This window comes from Drosophila serrata, unplaced genomic scaffold (assembly GCF_035046125.1).
Source record: "Drosophila serrata isolate PLE 108 unplaced genomic scaffold, ASM3504612v1 contig_123, whole genome shotgun sequence".
Taxonomy (NCBI): domain Eukaryota; kingdom Metazoa; phylum Arthropoda; class Insecta; order Diptera; family Drosophilidae; genus Drosophila; species Drosophila serrata.
In genome coordinates this window covers 706740-723198 of record NW_028257021.1, presented here as the reverse complement: position 1 = coordinate 723198, position 16459 = coordinate 706740, and the positions used below count along the sequence as shown (strand labels likewise).

The window sequence follows — 16459 nt, the reverse complement described above, 5'->3', positions numbered from 1 at the left end:
CTATGTACTCCAGCCTATAAATGCTCTTATCTTCTTCTAAAAATGTTTTACTTATTCCATGTTTGTAATTATTTATAAATGCAGTTACCTGCTTTGCTCGTCATTTATAAATTTTCTCAAATTCTTAAACATTATGGTGAACTTACTGCCTGTCCTTTCCTGTGTGTTCATGCCTTCTCTCAACTTTCTCTCAACCTTCTCTCTTCTTCTTGCATCTTTCTTAATTCTTCTTCTAATCTTCCTGTTAGGACCCTAGGCCATTTATTAACCCTGTAGTATGCACATATATTGAATACCCACTGTACCGAAAATACTTAAAGGGTACACACTGTAACACTTTGTTTACATATTTCAAAATCCCGGTCATAACTCCTAAGTGGCCGAAATATGATCCGATCGTTATGGCTTAGCCCACACACGGTAAATGCTAGCGTCGGCATAATTGCAACGAACGGACAGCATATGCATACCCCTCGCGCCTACACTTGAGAGCGCAATATACATAAGTATATAGATACGTAGCCGTCTCTCTGCCGCTGCCTGCGAGCAGCGCAGCTATGAGACTTAGCCTTAGTTAGACTTAAAGAATATTGTAAAAAGCAGAGACATTTCGATCGTTGGAGCGGCACCATTGCTGCTCCAATAAACCAAACTCCAATAAAATAAAACCAAACGTATTTCATGGCGACCGTGACATGAGTCCTGGAGGACTTAGGAAGATATTCGGAACCAAGGCTAAAAGGAACCAAAGGATGAAAATGCAAAAGGATTTAAAGGAAAAATACAGCATACGAGAAAAACGTCTGAGTGAGTAGAGTGTGCACAATGGTACGTGGAGGTCTAAAGAAAAAAATTAACAAAAGAATAGCCCGCATAAAGTGGCTACTATTTGCTCAATCAACACCGCCCGCATGGACGACGGCGCAAAAGCTATACAACGAGCTTGAATTTTTAAGAGAAACCCTCCAAAACAGAGTACCACAGAGCACAACTCACTCGGAAAATCAAATTGAAGTTATAAACCAAAAACTAATATCGACACAAAATATTTCCAAGCCTCTGCCAAGACGACCACAGGTCTGCCCGACCGACTGCCCCGGACCTCTCAACTCTGCAGCATGCAATTGCACATGCGTAAAGCCGAAGAATAATGCGAAGACCAACCCAATACAGTAGCAGCAAATAGCAAGCGTGGGAGGCACGACCGCCACCTGCGCCCTCGAGGGAGCGTCAGCGTAGCCAAACCGGCGACGACCAGCTGACGTGGAAGGAAGGAAGAAGTAAACCAAGCCTGGGAGCAAAAAAATTTTTTTTTTTCCATGCACTGCGCTGCATATTTTTTTTTTTTGATTGCACTGCGATGCATATTTTTTTTTATATCCATAATATAATATTTTGTAAAATTGAGCGGAACCTTTTCTGCTCGATTAGACGTGTAGCCTGTAAAGCTACGCAAAAAACTAGGTAGGAAGCTTGTTAACTTAAATGCGCAGTAATGCGATAAGTAAATTTTCAACAGAAGATCTTTATAATTTTAATGAAACACAAATAAAAGTATATGCAAAACCCACCAAAATGACGTTGGACATAAAAACAGTGGATTCCACTGCCAATGTCATCAACAAGGTAGAATCTACCAACGTTGATCTATATTGGGTACATGTACTTTTAGTAATCATTGTCGTTATTATGTGCGCCGCTGTTTTTTATAAGATTTACAAGCTGCATACTAATTGTCTGAAAAAAAGGTATATGAGCCGGGGAAATGACCTGGATAAAATATAAGCAGCAAAATAAATAAAAATAAGAAAAAATATATATAGCACAAACAACAGATTACACATAAATGTTAACACCTAAAAATCTAAGAAAATGAAATGAAATAAAAAAAAAAATAAAATAAAATAAAATAATAAATATAAAATATGTCAATATATTCCTCCCACAAAGTACGGCCAAACTAAGGGCATGGAATGGAACAAAGTATACACAGAATTATCAAACATTAAAACTAATTTTGACAGATCATATAAGTCACTAACCCAGAATAGACCTATCCAAACGAACACGGTTAGGAAGCATGTTGAAATATTAGTAGAATGCTTTAATGAAGCACGAATGCTAATACATAAACACAGGGAAAGGTTAAATCAAGATCATTGGTCACAGGTATCGAAACTTTTGATTCGACTACGATCTAATTTAATATTTGTTAAACAAAAGTACAGTTTAGAAATATCGGTACCAACCGTTCTAAACACCCCAATAGCAGTTGACACTGCACCTGACTCAGAATCAACAGAAGCGAATGAATCAGAGTCAGAAGAGATTCCCAAAGTAAACCTCAAAATAGAGGATGAAGATTTGAATAATCTTACTATTCCAGCGGTATACACTGATCTGGACAATTCAACAGATTCAGATACCTCCAGTGTAATAGAAAACGAAATAATTAACTCTGTAACAATGGCACAATCAAATATTGATTTTATTAATACAGCATCCAAGCTTATACCAGTTTTTGATGGTAAGGCTGAAAATTTAACAAGTTTCATTGATGCTTTACAAATAATAGAATCGATAAAAGGCGAGCACGAAGAATTAGCTGTCTCCATAATAAAAACAAAGCTAAAAGGTGTCGCCAGAAATCTAATCGGTAATGAGACAACAATTACTGAAGTGATTTCTAAACTAAAAGGCAAGGGCAACAAGGGCGAAACTGTAGAAGTATTATTAGCGAAGCTGATGAACCTACAGCAGCGCAATAAAACTGCTAACCAATATACACAAGAAATTGAGCAGATGACGAAAGCCTTAGAAGGTGCATATATAACGGATGGTTTACCTTTAGAGCTAGCCAGAAGTTATTCCACGCAGCATGCAGTCAAAGCAATGACTAAAAATTGCACAATCGATAAGGTAAAACTTATCATGCAAGCTGGCAACTTTAGTACTATGAACGATGCTGTTTCCAAATTTGTCGATAGTTGCACCGAAGCAACTGGACAGTCAAATACTGTCCTATATTTCAAGAATTATCCACAGCGCGGCTCAAATCGCGGACGTGGAAATTATAGAGGTAATTCTCGTGGTAATTACAATAACTACAACAACAATTACCAAAATAACAACAAAAACTACAACAACCAAAATAACAGGGGAGGACGAGGCCAATATAGAGGAAACTATAGAGGCGGTGGAAACTCGTACCAAGTCCTCTATGGCAATAATCAAAGCAATGTCAGAATTGCACAAAATACTAACCAAAACACTTCGGGAAACTCCCAAAGCCCTTTAAATACTCAATAATAAAAGAAGTCAGAGTTCACACCATTAATCTCAGTCAAAATATATTCGTTTCATTTTTCAATGTAGCTACTGGAAAAGAGCTTATCTTTTTAATAGATACAGGTGCAGACATTTTCATTTTAAAAGAAACTTCGGATAACTTTCAAAACATCCAAGATGATCACATCATAGACATAAAAGGCATAAGTCAAGAAATAACCAAATCCAAAGGTTTAGTTTCTTTGGAGATACAGACAACTAAATACATAATTCCACACGATTTTCATATTCTAAATTCACATTTCCCAATTCCATGCGATGGAATAATAGGCATCGACTTTATAAAAAAATTCAACTGTCAATTAGACTTCAAGCCATCTGAAGATTGGCTTATAATTAGACCCAATAACTTAAAATTTCCAATTAATGTACCAATAACTCATAGTTCTGGCAATAATTCAATACTTCTGCCAGCAAGATCCCAAGTTATTCGGAAAATTGAGCTTAACTCAAAAGAAGACAGTGTATTTATTCCAAATCAGGAAATTCAGCATGGCATTTATATTGCAAATACCATAGCAACATCTAATAATGCCTTCATAAGACTACTAAACACAACAAATACCGACCAAGTAGTCAGTACTGATAACCTAACATATGAATCACTTTCGAACTACGATGTAGCCAACACAAATTCAGACAATAGGAAAAAATCCGTACTATCACAACTTTCAAAAAACTTCCCTTCACAGTTCAAGTCACAGCTTTCTAGCTTATGCACCCAGTATAGCGATATATTCGGATTGGAAACCGAATCAATAACCACAAATAATTTTTATAAATAGAAACTGAGATTAAAAGATGATGAACCCGTATATATGTATAAAGAACTATCGAAGCCCACATAGTCAGGTGAACGAAATACAAAAGCAAGTAGGTAAATTAATCTCTGACGGGATTGTCGAACCGTCAGTATCTGAATACAATAGCCCATTGTTACTTGTTCCTAAGAAATCATCCCCCGGGTCAAATGTTAAGAAATGGCGATTAGTAATTGACTACCGCCAGATAAATAAAAAATTACTATCTGATAAATTCCCATTACCTAGAATTGATGACATTTTAGATCAACTAGGTCGAGCAAAATACTTTTCATGTCTTGACTTAATGTCAGGATTCCATCAAATTGAACTCGAAAAAGGCTCAAGAGATATAACGTCCTTTTCAACGAGCAACGGCTCATATCGTTTCACGCGATTACCCTTTGGATTAAAAATAGCCCCTAATTCGTTTCAGAGAATGATGACTATTGCGTTCTCTGGTCTAGAACCTTCTCAAGCATTCCTTTATATGGATGACTTAATAGTAATTGGCTGTTCCGAAAAGCATATGCTTAAGAACTTAACAGATGTTTTTGAGAAATGTAGAAAGTACAACCTAAAGTTACATCCAGAAAAATGTTCATTTTTTATGCATGAAGTGACTTTTCTAGGTCATAAATGCACTGATAAAGGAATACTTCCAGATGACAAGAAATACGATGTCATTATGAACTACCCAGTTCCGCACGACGCGGGCAGTGCTAGACGTTTCGTAGCATTTTGTAACTATTATAGACGTTTTATAAAAAATTTCGCCGACTATTCACGGCACATAACAAGATTATGTAAAAAGAATGTTCCTTTTAAATGGACGGATGAGTGTGAAAATGCATTTCAATACTTAAAAACAAAACTTATGGAACCTACCTTGCTACAATATCCAGATTTCACTAAAGAATTCTGTATAATAACAGATGCAAGTAAGCAAGCATGTGGAGCGGTTTTAACTCAAAACCATAATGGTCTCCAACTTCCCATTGCATACGCATCAAGAGCATTTACAAAAGGTGAAAGTAACAAATGTACTACTGAGCAGGAATTAGCTGCAATTCATTGGGCGATATTACATTTCAGACCATATATATATGGAAAACATTTCTTAATAAAAACAGACCACAGACCTTTAATATACCTCTTCTCAATGATCAATCCCAGTTCTAAACTGACACGTATGAGGCTCGAACTAGAAGAATACGATTTTACGGTCGAATATTTAAAGGGAAAAGATAATTATGTAGCTGATGCTTTATCAAGGATAACCATCAAAGATCTACAAAATATAACTAGAAATATATTGAAAGCCACTACCAGATATCAAAGTAGACAAAAATTCCGCGCGGAAAATCAAAAACAAGAATTGCCTATGCAATCTTTAAATAAAGCTTCTAAGCCCAACGTATACGACGTCATAAACAATGATGAAGTACGTAAAGTAGTGACCTTGCAGATAAAAAATTCGTTATGTTTATTTAAACAAGGCAGAAAAATTACTGCAAGATATAATGTTAGCGATTTATATACTAATGGAGTTATTGACTTAGATCAATTTTTCCAAAGGCTTGAAATGCAAGCCGGTCTACATAAAATCAGCCAACTCAAAGTGGCACCGTGGGAAAATATCTTTGAACATACTTCAATAGATAATTTTAAATTAATGGGCAATAAAATCTTGAAATCATTAAGAGTAGCGCTACTCAACCTGGTGACCCAAATAACAAATTTAAAAGAAAAAGAAGCAATTTTGTCTACATTTCATGATGATCCAATTCAAGGAGGTCATACTGGCATATCAAAAACTTTGGCCAAAGTAAAAAGACACTATTACTGGAAAGGCATGTCTAAAGATATAACTGAGTACGTAAGAAAATGTCAAAAATGCCAGAAAGCCAAAATAACTAAACACATAAAGACTCCTTTAACAATTACAGACACACCAATAAACGCTTTCGACAGAGTGATAGTGGACACCATTGGTCCATTGCCAAAATCAGAAAATGGCAATGAGTATGCAGTCACTTTAATATGTGATTTAACTAAGTATTTAGTTGCAATACCTGTTCCAAATAAAAATGCTAATACTGTCGCTAAAGCAATATTTGAATCTTTTATCCTGAAGTACGGTCCAATGAAGACGTTCATTACGGACATGGGAACAGAATATAAGAATTCAATTATAGACGATTTATGCAAATATTTAAAGATTGAAAATATTACATCCACAGCACACCACCACCAGACAGTTGGAACAATAGAAAGAAGTCATAGAACTTTCAATGAGTACATACGATCTTACATATCGGTTGATAAAACTGATTGGGACGTATGGCTTCAATATTTTGTCTTTTGTTTCAACACGACCCCCTCTATGGCACACACTTATTGTCCATATGAGCTAGTATTTAGTAAAACAAGTAATTTACCGAAACATTTTAATAGCATAGATAGTATAGAAGCACTATATAATATAGATGACTATGCTAAGGAGAGTAAGTATAGATTAGAAGTAGCCTATAAAAGAGCTAGAGTTATGTTAGAAGCAAATAAGAATAGAAATAAAATACTATATGATCATAAAGTAAGGGATATAGATATATCAGTAGGTGACCAAGTTTTATTAAAAAACGAGACAGGTCATAAGTTAGATCCTAAATATACAGGTCCGTATATAGTAACGGAAATAGGAGATAGAGACAACATTATAATAACAAATAATAAACATAGGAAACAAACATTTCATAAGGATAGATTAAAAATCTTTATTTCATAAATTGTACTTAGTATGGCCATACAAAGACACACATATATAAATAAATAAATAAACATATTTTTTTAATAATTTCATTTTCTTTAATTCTAATAATAAAAAAAAAAATAATGTATTAATTAGAAATTTTTATTATAAAAATAACTTCATTATATTACGTTATTTTTCAAAAGGAGGGAGATGTAGTATGCACATATATTGAATACCCACTGTACCGAAAATACTTAAAGGGTACACACTGTAACACTTTGTTGCAGTGTTTACATATTTCAAAATCCCGGTCATAACTCCTAAGTGGCCGAAATATGATCCGATCGTTATGGCTTAGCCCACACACGGTAAATGCTAGCGTCGGCATAATTGCAACGAACGGACAGCATATGCATACCCCTCGCGCCTACACTTGAGAGCGCATAGCAATATACATAAGTATATAGATACGTAGCCGTCTCTCTGCCGCTGCCTGCGAGCAGCGCAGCTATGAGACTTAGCCTTAGTTAGACTTAAAGAATATTGTAAAAAGCAGAGACATTTCGATCGTTGGAGCGGCACCATTGCTGCTCCAATAAACCAAACTCCAATAAAATAAAACCAAACGTATTTCAACCCTCTCGCTTTTCTGCTCTTTTGGCATATGGCTTCTAGCCTTGCCTTACCATTTGTAATTTGATCCTACGTGTTCTCACTAGGTCCCTTGTGTGAATTATACGATTGTCTGGAAAAGTTTGAATTCCAAGACAAGTCTGGCCACTGCCTTCTGCATCTCCACCGGCCTGGATGGCTAGCTGGCCCTCTCTAAGCTTGTAGTTATTATAATTATTGTTTCCATACCACTTCCTGCCTCGATTATTTTGCCCATAATTCCACTTATTGTTTTTGTTTTGATAATTGCGATATGGTCTTTGATAGTTACCATCTGTTGTGAATGGGTTACCCATCATTGGAAATCCAAATCCTGGCCAACCATTCATATTTGGTACCGGAAACGGCATTAGGAATTGCGGTTGTGCGTTTGCTGCCCAACGATATTGAGACCAAATGCCAGTCTGCGACTCCGGCACTGGATTGTCTTGTTTCTCTAGTTCTTGCTTCGGAATTTCTTTACTCTCTTTAGCCTGGTCTTCAGTCAGCCCCTGATCTCTTGCCTCTTCCTGTGCCTCTTGTAGAGTACCCAAGTTCTTCTCTCTACAAGCAGTCTCGTATGCCTTTGCTATATTGGGTATTCCCATATTTCTGATCGTTACCCCAACATGTGCCCTGCTCATTAGATTTGTATAGACTAACTAAAGCTTTCTTCAGGGTCATAACTTTCGTGTATAGGGCTTCCAACTCTAATTTCTTTTCCTTAATATGGGTCAACTCCATAATCAAGTCCTGCTCGGATCTCTTATCCTTGAAATGGGTAATCAATATTTTCTTTATTTGATCCCAGTTCAACTCAGATTCGTCCAAGTCAAGGACTATATCCGGTGGTCCTGTGATCTTACTCCTTACCGCCCTAACTGCGACATTTTGACATTTCCTCTTCTATTATGAGGCCTAATACCTGTTCAACCGCCCCTATAAAACCATCTAGTTTTCCTGCTTCTCCTTCATACTTGGGAATGATCTCTACCAGGTCTATTACCTTGATAGCTTCTAATAAACTTGTTGTTGCCATTGCTGTAGGCCTTCTTTCCTCCGTCATTGGTTTATGAATTCAATTACTTTGGGTATACCTGTTTCTACTTAACTTTGTGTTTCAATTCTTACTTCGTATGTGTTTGTTACTTAAATTAGTAACGTGCTTAAAACTTTATGTGTATGCGTAAACGTGTACTTATTTTAGTGTTTTCAGTTGTATAGGTTATCTTCTGTTTCTGTTGGTAGTGTGTCGTAGTTCAACGAGATTCCGTGTGGTGACTTGGAGTGCTGTAATTAATTAAAATGAGTAATTATTCTTTTACATTGAACACCATGGCAACAAAGGGTTTCGATTAATTATTTATTTATTTTCTTGTTTATTATCTTTTCTTTTTTATCATTTATCCTGCTTCCTCTTCTATTGTTATCACCTAGTATGCTGAAGCAAGTCGATCGGCTGCGCGATACAGCTTCACAACCAATTGCGGACAGTCATTACTAATTGGTAACATTACCTTTATTCTAAAATGTTTTATTCCCAATTTAGTCGAGATTCCCAATTACTTCTGAGCCATTCCCATGCTAAACGGCCGTCCTGTGCGATACAGTGCGCCGCCTAATACATGTTATATATGTATATATACATATTTATTTATTTAGTTTAATTAATGACCTTATTTATTTATTTATTTTAATTTTAATTAATTAATTAATTTTTTCTTATTGTTCCCCGGCATGCTTCAGCAAGTTGATCGGCTGTGTCTTAGTTAGAACCTGCCGACAACCATTGCTAACCTAAACCAAACTTTTTGCAACCGCCCGACCGTCGTCGAACGATCTTTCGACCGAGCTGTTCGGTACGCACTGAACCGGCGACCACCACACCCGTCTGCCGACTCTCTTCAATTCTTCTCTCTTCTCTTCAATTCAACTTCGAACCACCTGCACTTCCGATCGTTCGCCGTCGTTCGCACACCGAGCCTCGTTGGACTCGAACCTTCTTTTAGTTTCCATATGAACACTATTTAATTAATCAAACTCTCACTTGCTCTTAGAATTTCTTTAATTTATTCCTATTCAATTTTGAACTCCTCGTAATTTATTTCTCTATATTCGCATTCCTTTGCACTGTCTTTGCACTATTCCGCTCAATTCGGCAATTTTGGCTCACTTCCGTATTTCCTCTTTTTTATATTTTTCATTATTTCCACTGATTTATAACATCTCTTTGGCCATATTTATCCATCAATTATTCATTTACTTCTTGTTGTATTATCTGTATTTAATCTATCTTTTCCACTCCATTTCACCCACTTCACTCTACTCACTCTCTTACATAATAATGCCTAATGTATTCCAGAACATCTGTCTTTTCATATGCTTCCTTTCGCCGTCTCGGATCCTTCCTGTGCCCTTGGTTGAATCCGTTCGTTGACGAAAGCTACCGACTGCTCAAATTATGATCAGTAGGTTTTTTGTGAGGTGTCCCGGGGTAGCTTCCCGACCAGAAATAAATGTTTCAAAAGGTACTTGTTCGTTTCGACTTGCAAATCAGAATGAGTTCTTTATTTTTATATCTCTTTGTTCAAGGCTTATCGTCTACGTACAATCTGCTGACCTAGCGAAATGAAAGTGAAACCGGACCGGATGCATATAGTTGTCCGTCTCGGTGCGGCCCAGTTGTTTATGTTTATTTGGCAACATAGTTGCCGGCCAGCTCTGCTACTCGAGTGGCTGCCGGAGCGGTTTCGGCGGGGGACCGCCGAGGTCAATGCTGAGGCGGTAACTCGCGCACATTTGTATACACTGCGACAGTCAAGCGTGGGAACGCTGACTTAGCTATTTGGGCGGTCGCTTTTATCGAGTGCGGATCATATTTCGTCTGCACTTGAGTATGTGCATTCTGTTGGCATAACAACAAAGTGTTACTGTCTTATTTATATGTATGTACGTACATATGTATGCATGCGACATGTACACATCGAATTTCACAGATTCATCATCATTTCATTATCCTTGTAAGAGTGATAGTAGATATTCCGATTTTTAAACTGACTTTTCCTTTTCGTTAGAATAAGAGATTCCGTAATATATAAAAATTTTAAAGGACGGCAAAATTTTAAGGATTGTGTCGATTTATTCAACAAAATAACCCTTGATTTTTGATTTACCATGTAATGCAAATTATTTAAATCACAAATAGAGTTCAGCAATGTTAAATTTATGTTATTCCTTTGCGGAAGCTCTACATAAAAAAAAAGAATTTATCAATCCTGACGGTCCTAATCAGGATAATAAAATTTTTTTTATCATATTATTGCATTGTCATCGGTTCTTGAGAAGTATGCTAAGTTTCAAGCTTATCAGATATTTGGAAACTCTTGAAAATAGTGTTCAAAGATTACATACATACATACATAAATACATCCCGAACTAATAAAAGCGTATTAAAGAAAGAAAACCCTTTCACTGGCACTGGTCCCAATTTTAGTGATTATGTTTTTTATTTGCCCTACAGATTCTGCCGTAACCCTAATTTTTAAAACAAATTGCGTTTAATTTTCATTAGATTATTTCAAAGAAATGGTGGCAGCATAAAGTAAAAGAGAAACGGAATTATTGATTTCTCCCACGGGATCAGATTCTAATTTTCTATTAAGCCTTACGCCAGTATCTTCATAATACAATTTTGGATGTCCTCGTTTATTTGATGACTCATTTTGGACACAAACCCTTTTACTCATATTTCCGGCTAGCCGCATAGCCTTTAAAAATTTTTCTATGTAACGGGAGCATCTTGGAAATGTTTTTTATTATATTAAATAAAATATTTAATTTTATTTAAATTTTAGATGGGTGCTAACTTTCGAAAGTATGTACTTTCGTGAGGTATTTGCCGAGCTTTTCCAAAGTTTAAAAAGTGGTGCGCGGCCTTACTCATACATTGCAAAAACGGTTAGTTGTGGGATAATAAGCATAACTGCGTTTTTTCCCTTGCGCAACTTTCTTAGCTTTTGAAAAATAGCTTCCAAGATAAACCGCATTTATGTGGACAAAACTAGACAAAACACCTGCTATAGAATTTTTGCGACATATTTTGGTAAACTCTCTTAATTTTATCAATTTATCAAAAAATCAATCCTTCCAAATCCCATAGTTTCTTACGCAAACAAAATGCCTTTTGCGATAGTGGTAGTTAACTTTTAGTTTTACTGTGTTCTTTTTAATTGATTAAGAAATTTTATATTTGGATTTATTTAATACACTTAATTTAACATGTTCATATGTTTAAGCTAATATTAGTATTTAAATCCCATCCGAAACAGATTCTGCACATTCACCTGGGCAACATCATAATATATCATCACAATATATTCATTGTATAATAATGACGATTTTATACTTGAATTGGTGACTGCTTGCCCCAAAGGTATTTCAACTCCATCACTTCGTAAATAACTTTCCTTTGGATTAGGCATTGTAACACCTCGACCGAAGCAACGAACTTGTGTAACTTCTTGAATGGTTTATAACGCCTTGATTCCCCTTGACGCTGTACTTTAAACACATCCACTATTTCCAGTTCGTATGCGCTATGAGTTGAAGCATGAGTGTTCTTAACATAATTTTTAAGAATGGAAAACTCTTCAGTACTTTTATCTAATGGATCTTATTTAGTATTTAATTGCGCATACTGTTTGTCCAAATGATTCATGTTTTCATTAGAATTTTCGCTTTTTATCAAGTTATAGGCAACCTCGATTTCAGCTAGCGAATCTAACACTTCTCGTAAATCTTCGATTTGTTTACAAGTTTTAATTAAGTCTGGAGACTGTATTCCAAAACTATGAGGAATCTATACATATAAAAATGCTCTGTTCGTGTCTACTTCCTTCATAGACTTGAAAAGTTCTGAACCGTTTAAGCCCAAATTTTTACACAACATGCGTTGAGGTTCCAGCTCGGTTATTGTCTACTTTTGATGTTGATAGCTTATCTGCGTTTGCGAATATATCCGATTTTTTCGCGTTTCCCAGTGCCCCTACTGCTGCGCCCTCTACAGGCAGCCAGCTGAATCAAAGCATTTCCTGTCAAACATTCAAAACATATTGAAAGAAGAAATTGGAGATTAAAATTTTATTTTTTTGTTCAGGTTCAGTTAGAAACGAAGTCATGCCACCCAAGAAGTCGAGTTTGGGTCGTCGTACTCGCAATACAGAAGCAAAAAGACGTAAGATAACGGATATGTCTGACGAAGAACGGGCCTCCATCCGAGAGACTGAGCGGCTGAGAGCAATGCAGATGCACAACGCGAAATCAGCAGAAAGACGAGCAGATAGGCTTGAGAGAAAACGATTGAGAGTTAGGCAGTCGCGTTCTGCATTCTGTATTTTTGATTCACTCTCAAAATACTGAACGCGACAGGGCAAGGGTAGCTGAAGCTTGGATGCTCTAGGAGGAACGGGGAAAACATTCCTCATTACATTGATTCTGGCTACGGTTCGAGCTAACAAGGACATAGCTTTAGCTCTTGCTTCATCTGGAATCGCTGCGAAACCAGGAAGGACTGGTGGGAGGACTGCTCTTTCAGCGCTGAAGGTGCCGTTGAACATGCAAATCATCGAGACTCCAACGTGCACCATTTCCAGAGCATCAGGCATGGGAAAAGTATTGCAAAGATGTGAACTCATTGTTTGGGATGAATTCACAATGGCACACAAAAAATCGCTGGAGGCTCTCGATCGATCATTGCGGGATTTGCATGGAGCTGTCCAACCATTTGGGAATGCGTTAATATTGCTCGCAGGGGAGTTCAAGCAAACGTTGCCTGTGATTTCCCGATCGACACCAGCTGACGAGATAAATGCTTGCCTGAAATAGTCTATATTGTGGCAACATGTACGTACATTACAGTAGAAGTCGAATATGCGTGTCCAGTTACAGAACGATGACTCAGCCGACGTATTCTCACTTCAGCTACTGGACACTGGGAACGGAAAGCTGCCAGTCAATGAGACGTCGAGAAAAATAGTATTGCCCGAGAATTTCTGTAATTTACTTACATCGAAGGAAGGACTTATCCAAATCACGATTGGCTCAGTGGACGAGCGATTCTCGCTGCCAAGAACAAAGATGTATACCAGCTCAATCATGTAATCCAATCCAGCATAGAAACTGATGAAATTACATATAAGTCGATAGACCCCGCTGTGGAGGCAGAGGAAGCAGTTAATTACCCTACGGAATTTCTAAACTCACTTGATCTGCCTGGAATGCCACCACACATATTGAAATTAAAAATAGGTGTGCCGAATATCATGCTCCGGAATATAAATCACCCGAAACTCTGCAACGGTACGCGACTTGCAGTCAAGAAATTGATAAACAACGTAGTAGAAGCAACGATCATAAGTGGTCCTTTCAAAGGTGAAGATGTCCTCATTCCTAGGATTCCTCTGATCCCGACTGATATACCGTTTCAGTTCAAGAGATTGCAGTTTCTCATTCGTTTGGCGTTCGCAATGACCATTAATAAAATTCAAGGTCAATCTCTAGAGTTGTGTGGTCTAGATTTGGATGCAGATTGTTTTTCACACGGATAATTATATGTTGCGTGTACCCGTGTCGGAAACCAGATAGTCTTTATATTTACGCGGAGAATGGAGAAAATAAGAATATTGTATACCAACAAGTATTACAGAATTAAATTAATTTGAAAATTATTCTTTTTTGTTTGACTTATTTCTAATGCGTGCAACCACAATATGCCACAGAGAAACGTGGCAGGGTACAGCTAGTCCAGGTATAAAATCGATATGTCGCATCAATAAGTTTTACATTACTGGATCCAGATTTGATTAATTCAAATATTTCGCTTAACACTTTATAAGCAGATTGTTCTTGAATTACGCTGAGTTTTTTCAATGGAATTTTTTCCATATCAATATGAAACTCCATCAATGTCCTTTTCATAAAATCAACATCGAACATGAGCCGTATTAAATTTTGTATGGAAGCATCAAGACTCGAATTAACAGATGTTTGTGTTTCATGTAAACAAATATTCGGTTTGTCATCATACTTTTTTTTTTTTTTTTTTTTTTTTTTAGAAAATGCTTATTTTATTGAGCTGAATTTTATTATTGTACAATTACTGTAGTATAGCAACTTTTTTACAATAATGAGGGGAGAAGTTCAATGGAAAATGGAAGGAAGGTCCGGGGGTGACCATGCTACTTACTACCGGGACTCAAACCCGGACCGGCAGTGCTACGGGTTCCAGTGTTTGTCGTCTCAACCCTTTGAGCTACTGAATTTCTTTTGGGTACATTTGTCCAGTAATTTTAACAAAGTTGTCTCTCTTTTCAAAATCATTTCCAGTTTTATCAAAATAAACTTTTTGAAAGACTTTGATGGCGGGGAAAATTGTATCAAACACCTCAATTTTTCCAATAGTGGTACCAATTCGACCCCAAGATCGAAAAATCCAGTATCTGAAATTATGATCAAAACGCATATATTAATATAATATGTTTGTTTGTTTCGGTTAACAAAGTTTCTCTGCGTTTCTCTTGGTCGCTGAAAAATAAAATAAACCAAGAAAGGAAGCTAACTTCGGCACGCCGAAGTTTATATACCCTTGCAGATAGAACTTCTATGACTTGGAATCCCAACAATATAAATTATATTTATTTGTGTTAAAAAACAATGAAGTAATACCTGCTTTCATTTCATTCACCTTTACATATTATATTTGCAGTTTTACAGTCACAGATGTGCATTTTTTTCCACATCTAACGATCGTTTGTATGGCACCTATATAATATAGTCGTCCGATTTTAATAAAATTTCACACAAAATTTAAGACTAATATAAAATGGTTATACCTTAAATTTGATGAAAATCTGTTGAAAACTGAAAATGTTATAATTTTTAATTGTCTTAATTTCTCGATTGTTCCTATGGGAGCTATATGATATAGTTGTCCGATTTTCATTAAATTTTATACAAAATTGTAGAGTATAGTAAAATGGCTATATCTTAAATTTGATCAAATTCTGTTGAAAACTGAAATTGTTATAATTTTTTTTGTAAAAATTATCCGATCATTCCTATGGCAGCTATATGATATAGTCGTCCGATCCGGCCCGTTCCGACATATATACGAGTGAGAGTATATAGAAGGCTAACTGCAAAGTTTCATTCAAATAGCTTCAAAACTGAGAGACTAGTTTGCGTAGAAACGGACAGACGGACAGACGGACAGAAGGACAGACGGACAGACGGACAGACGGACAGACGGACGGACGGACATGGCTAGATCGACTCGGCTGTTGATCCTGATCAAGAATATATATACTTTATATGGTCGGAGGTGCCTCCTTCACTGCGTTGCAAACTTCTGACTGAAATTATAATACCCTGCAAGGGTATAATGAGACGGTTTGCTCTAGCTCTAAACAATTAAATATTTCTCATTGTTCGAGCCTTAGGTCTCGGTTTCTCATTGAACGAAAACACGAGACGGTCTTTTACTGACCGATATAATACAACCGAAATTATTTTGTTTGTTGCGTTAGCCTTATGCTGCACTAACTTAACCATAAAAAATTGATCGGAAATGGGCCTTTCTTCTTCTTCTGATATATGTACATACAGTCCCCCATAATGAATGGACCAAGACTAGGATAATATATGTATGTACTTTAAGCCATAAATGTTATGAAAATTTAAGAAATCAAGATGTAAGAATGTATATAAATTAATGCTCTATTACAAATTATTTGACCCACCCCACACCGTGTGCTTGTCCGTCCGTTATTATGCAAAATATTCTTTTTATTAATCTTTGGTAAACAGGAGCTGTCCTTTCACTACCATTTGATTATGTTACGGCACTGAG

The 16459-nt window shown here is 36.5% G+C and overlaps 1 protein-coding gene across 2 annotated transcripts in view; it reads right to left on the bottom strand.

Moving 5' to 3' along the window:
• Nucleotides 1-14676: 14676 nt before the first annotated feature.
• Nucleotides 14677-16459, bottom strand: part of LOC110182511 (Poly-(ADP-ribose) polymerase) — a 252219-nt gene continuing 250436 nt past the window's right edge. For both annotated transcript variants that reach the window (XM_086826003.1, XM_086826005.1), the window contains one exon: nt 14677-15050. In XM_086826003.1, coding sequence (XP_086682129.1) covers nt 14864-15050 — 187 coding nt within the window. In that variant the 3' untranslated portion in view covers nt 14677-14863. The remainder of the gene's footprint in view (nt 15051-16459) is intronic.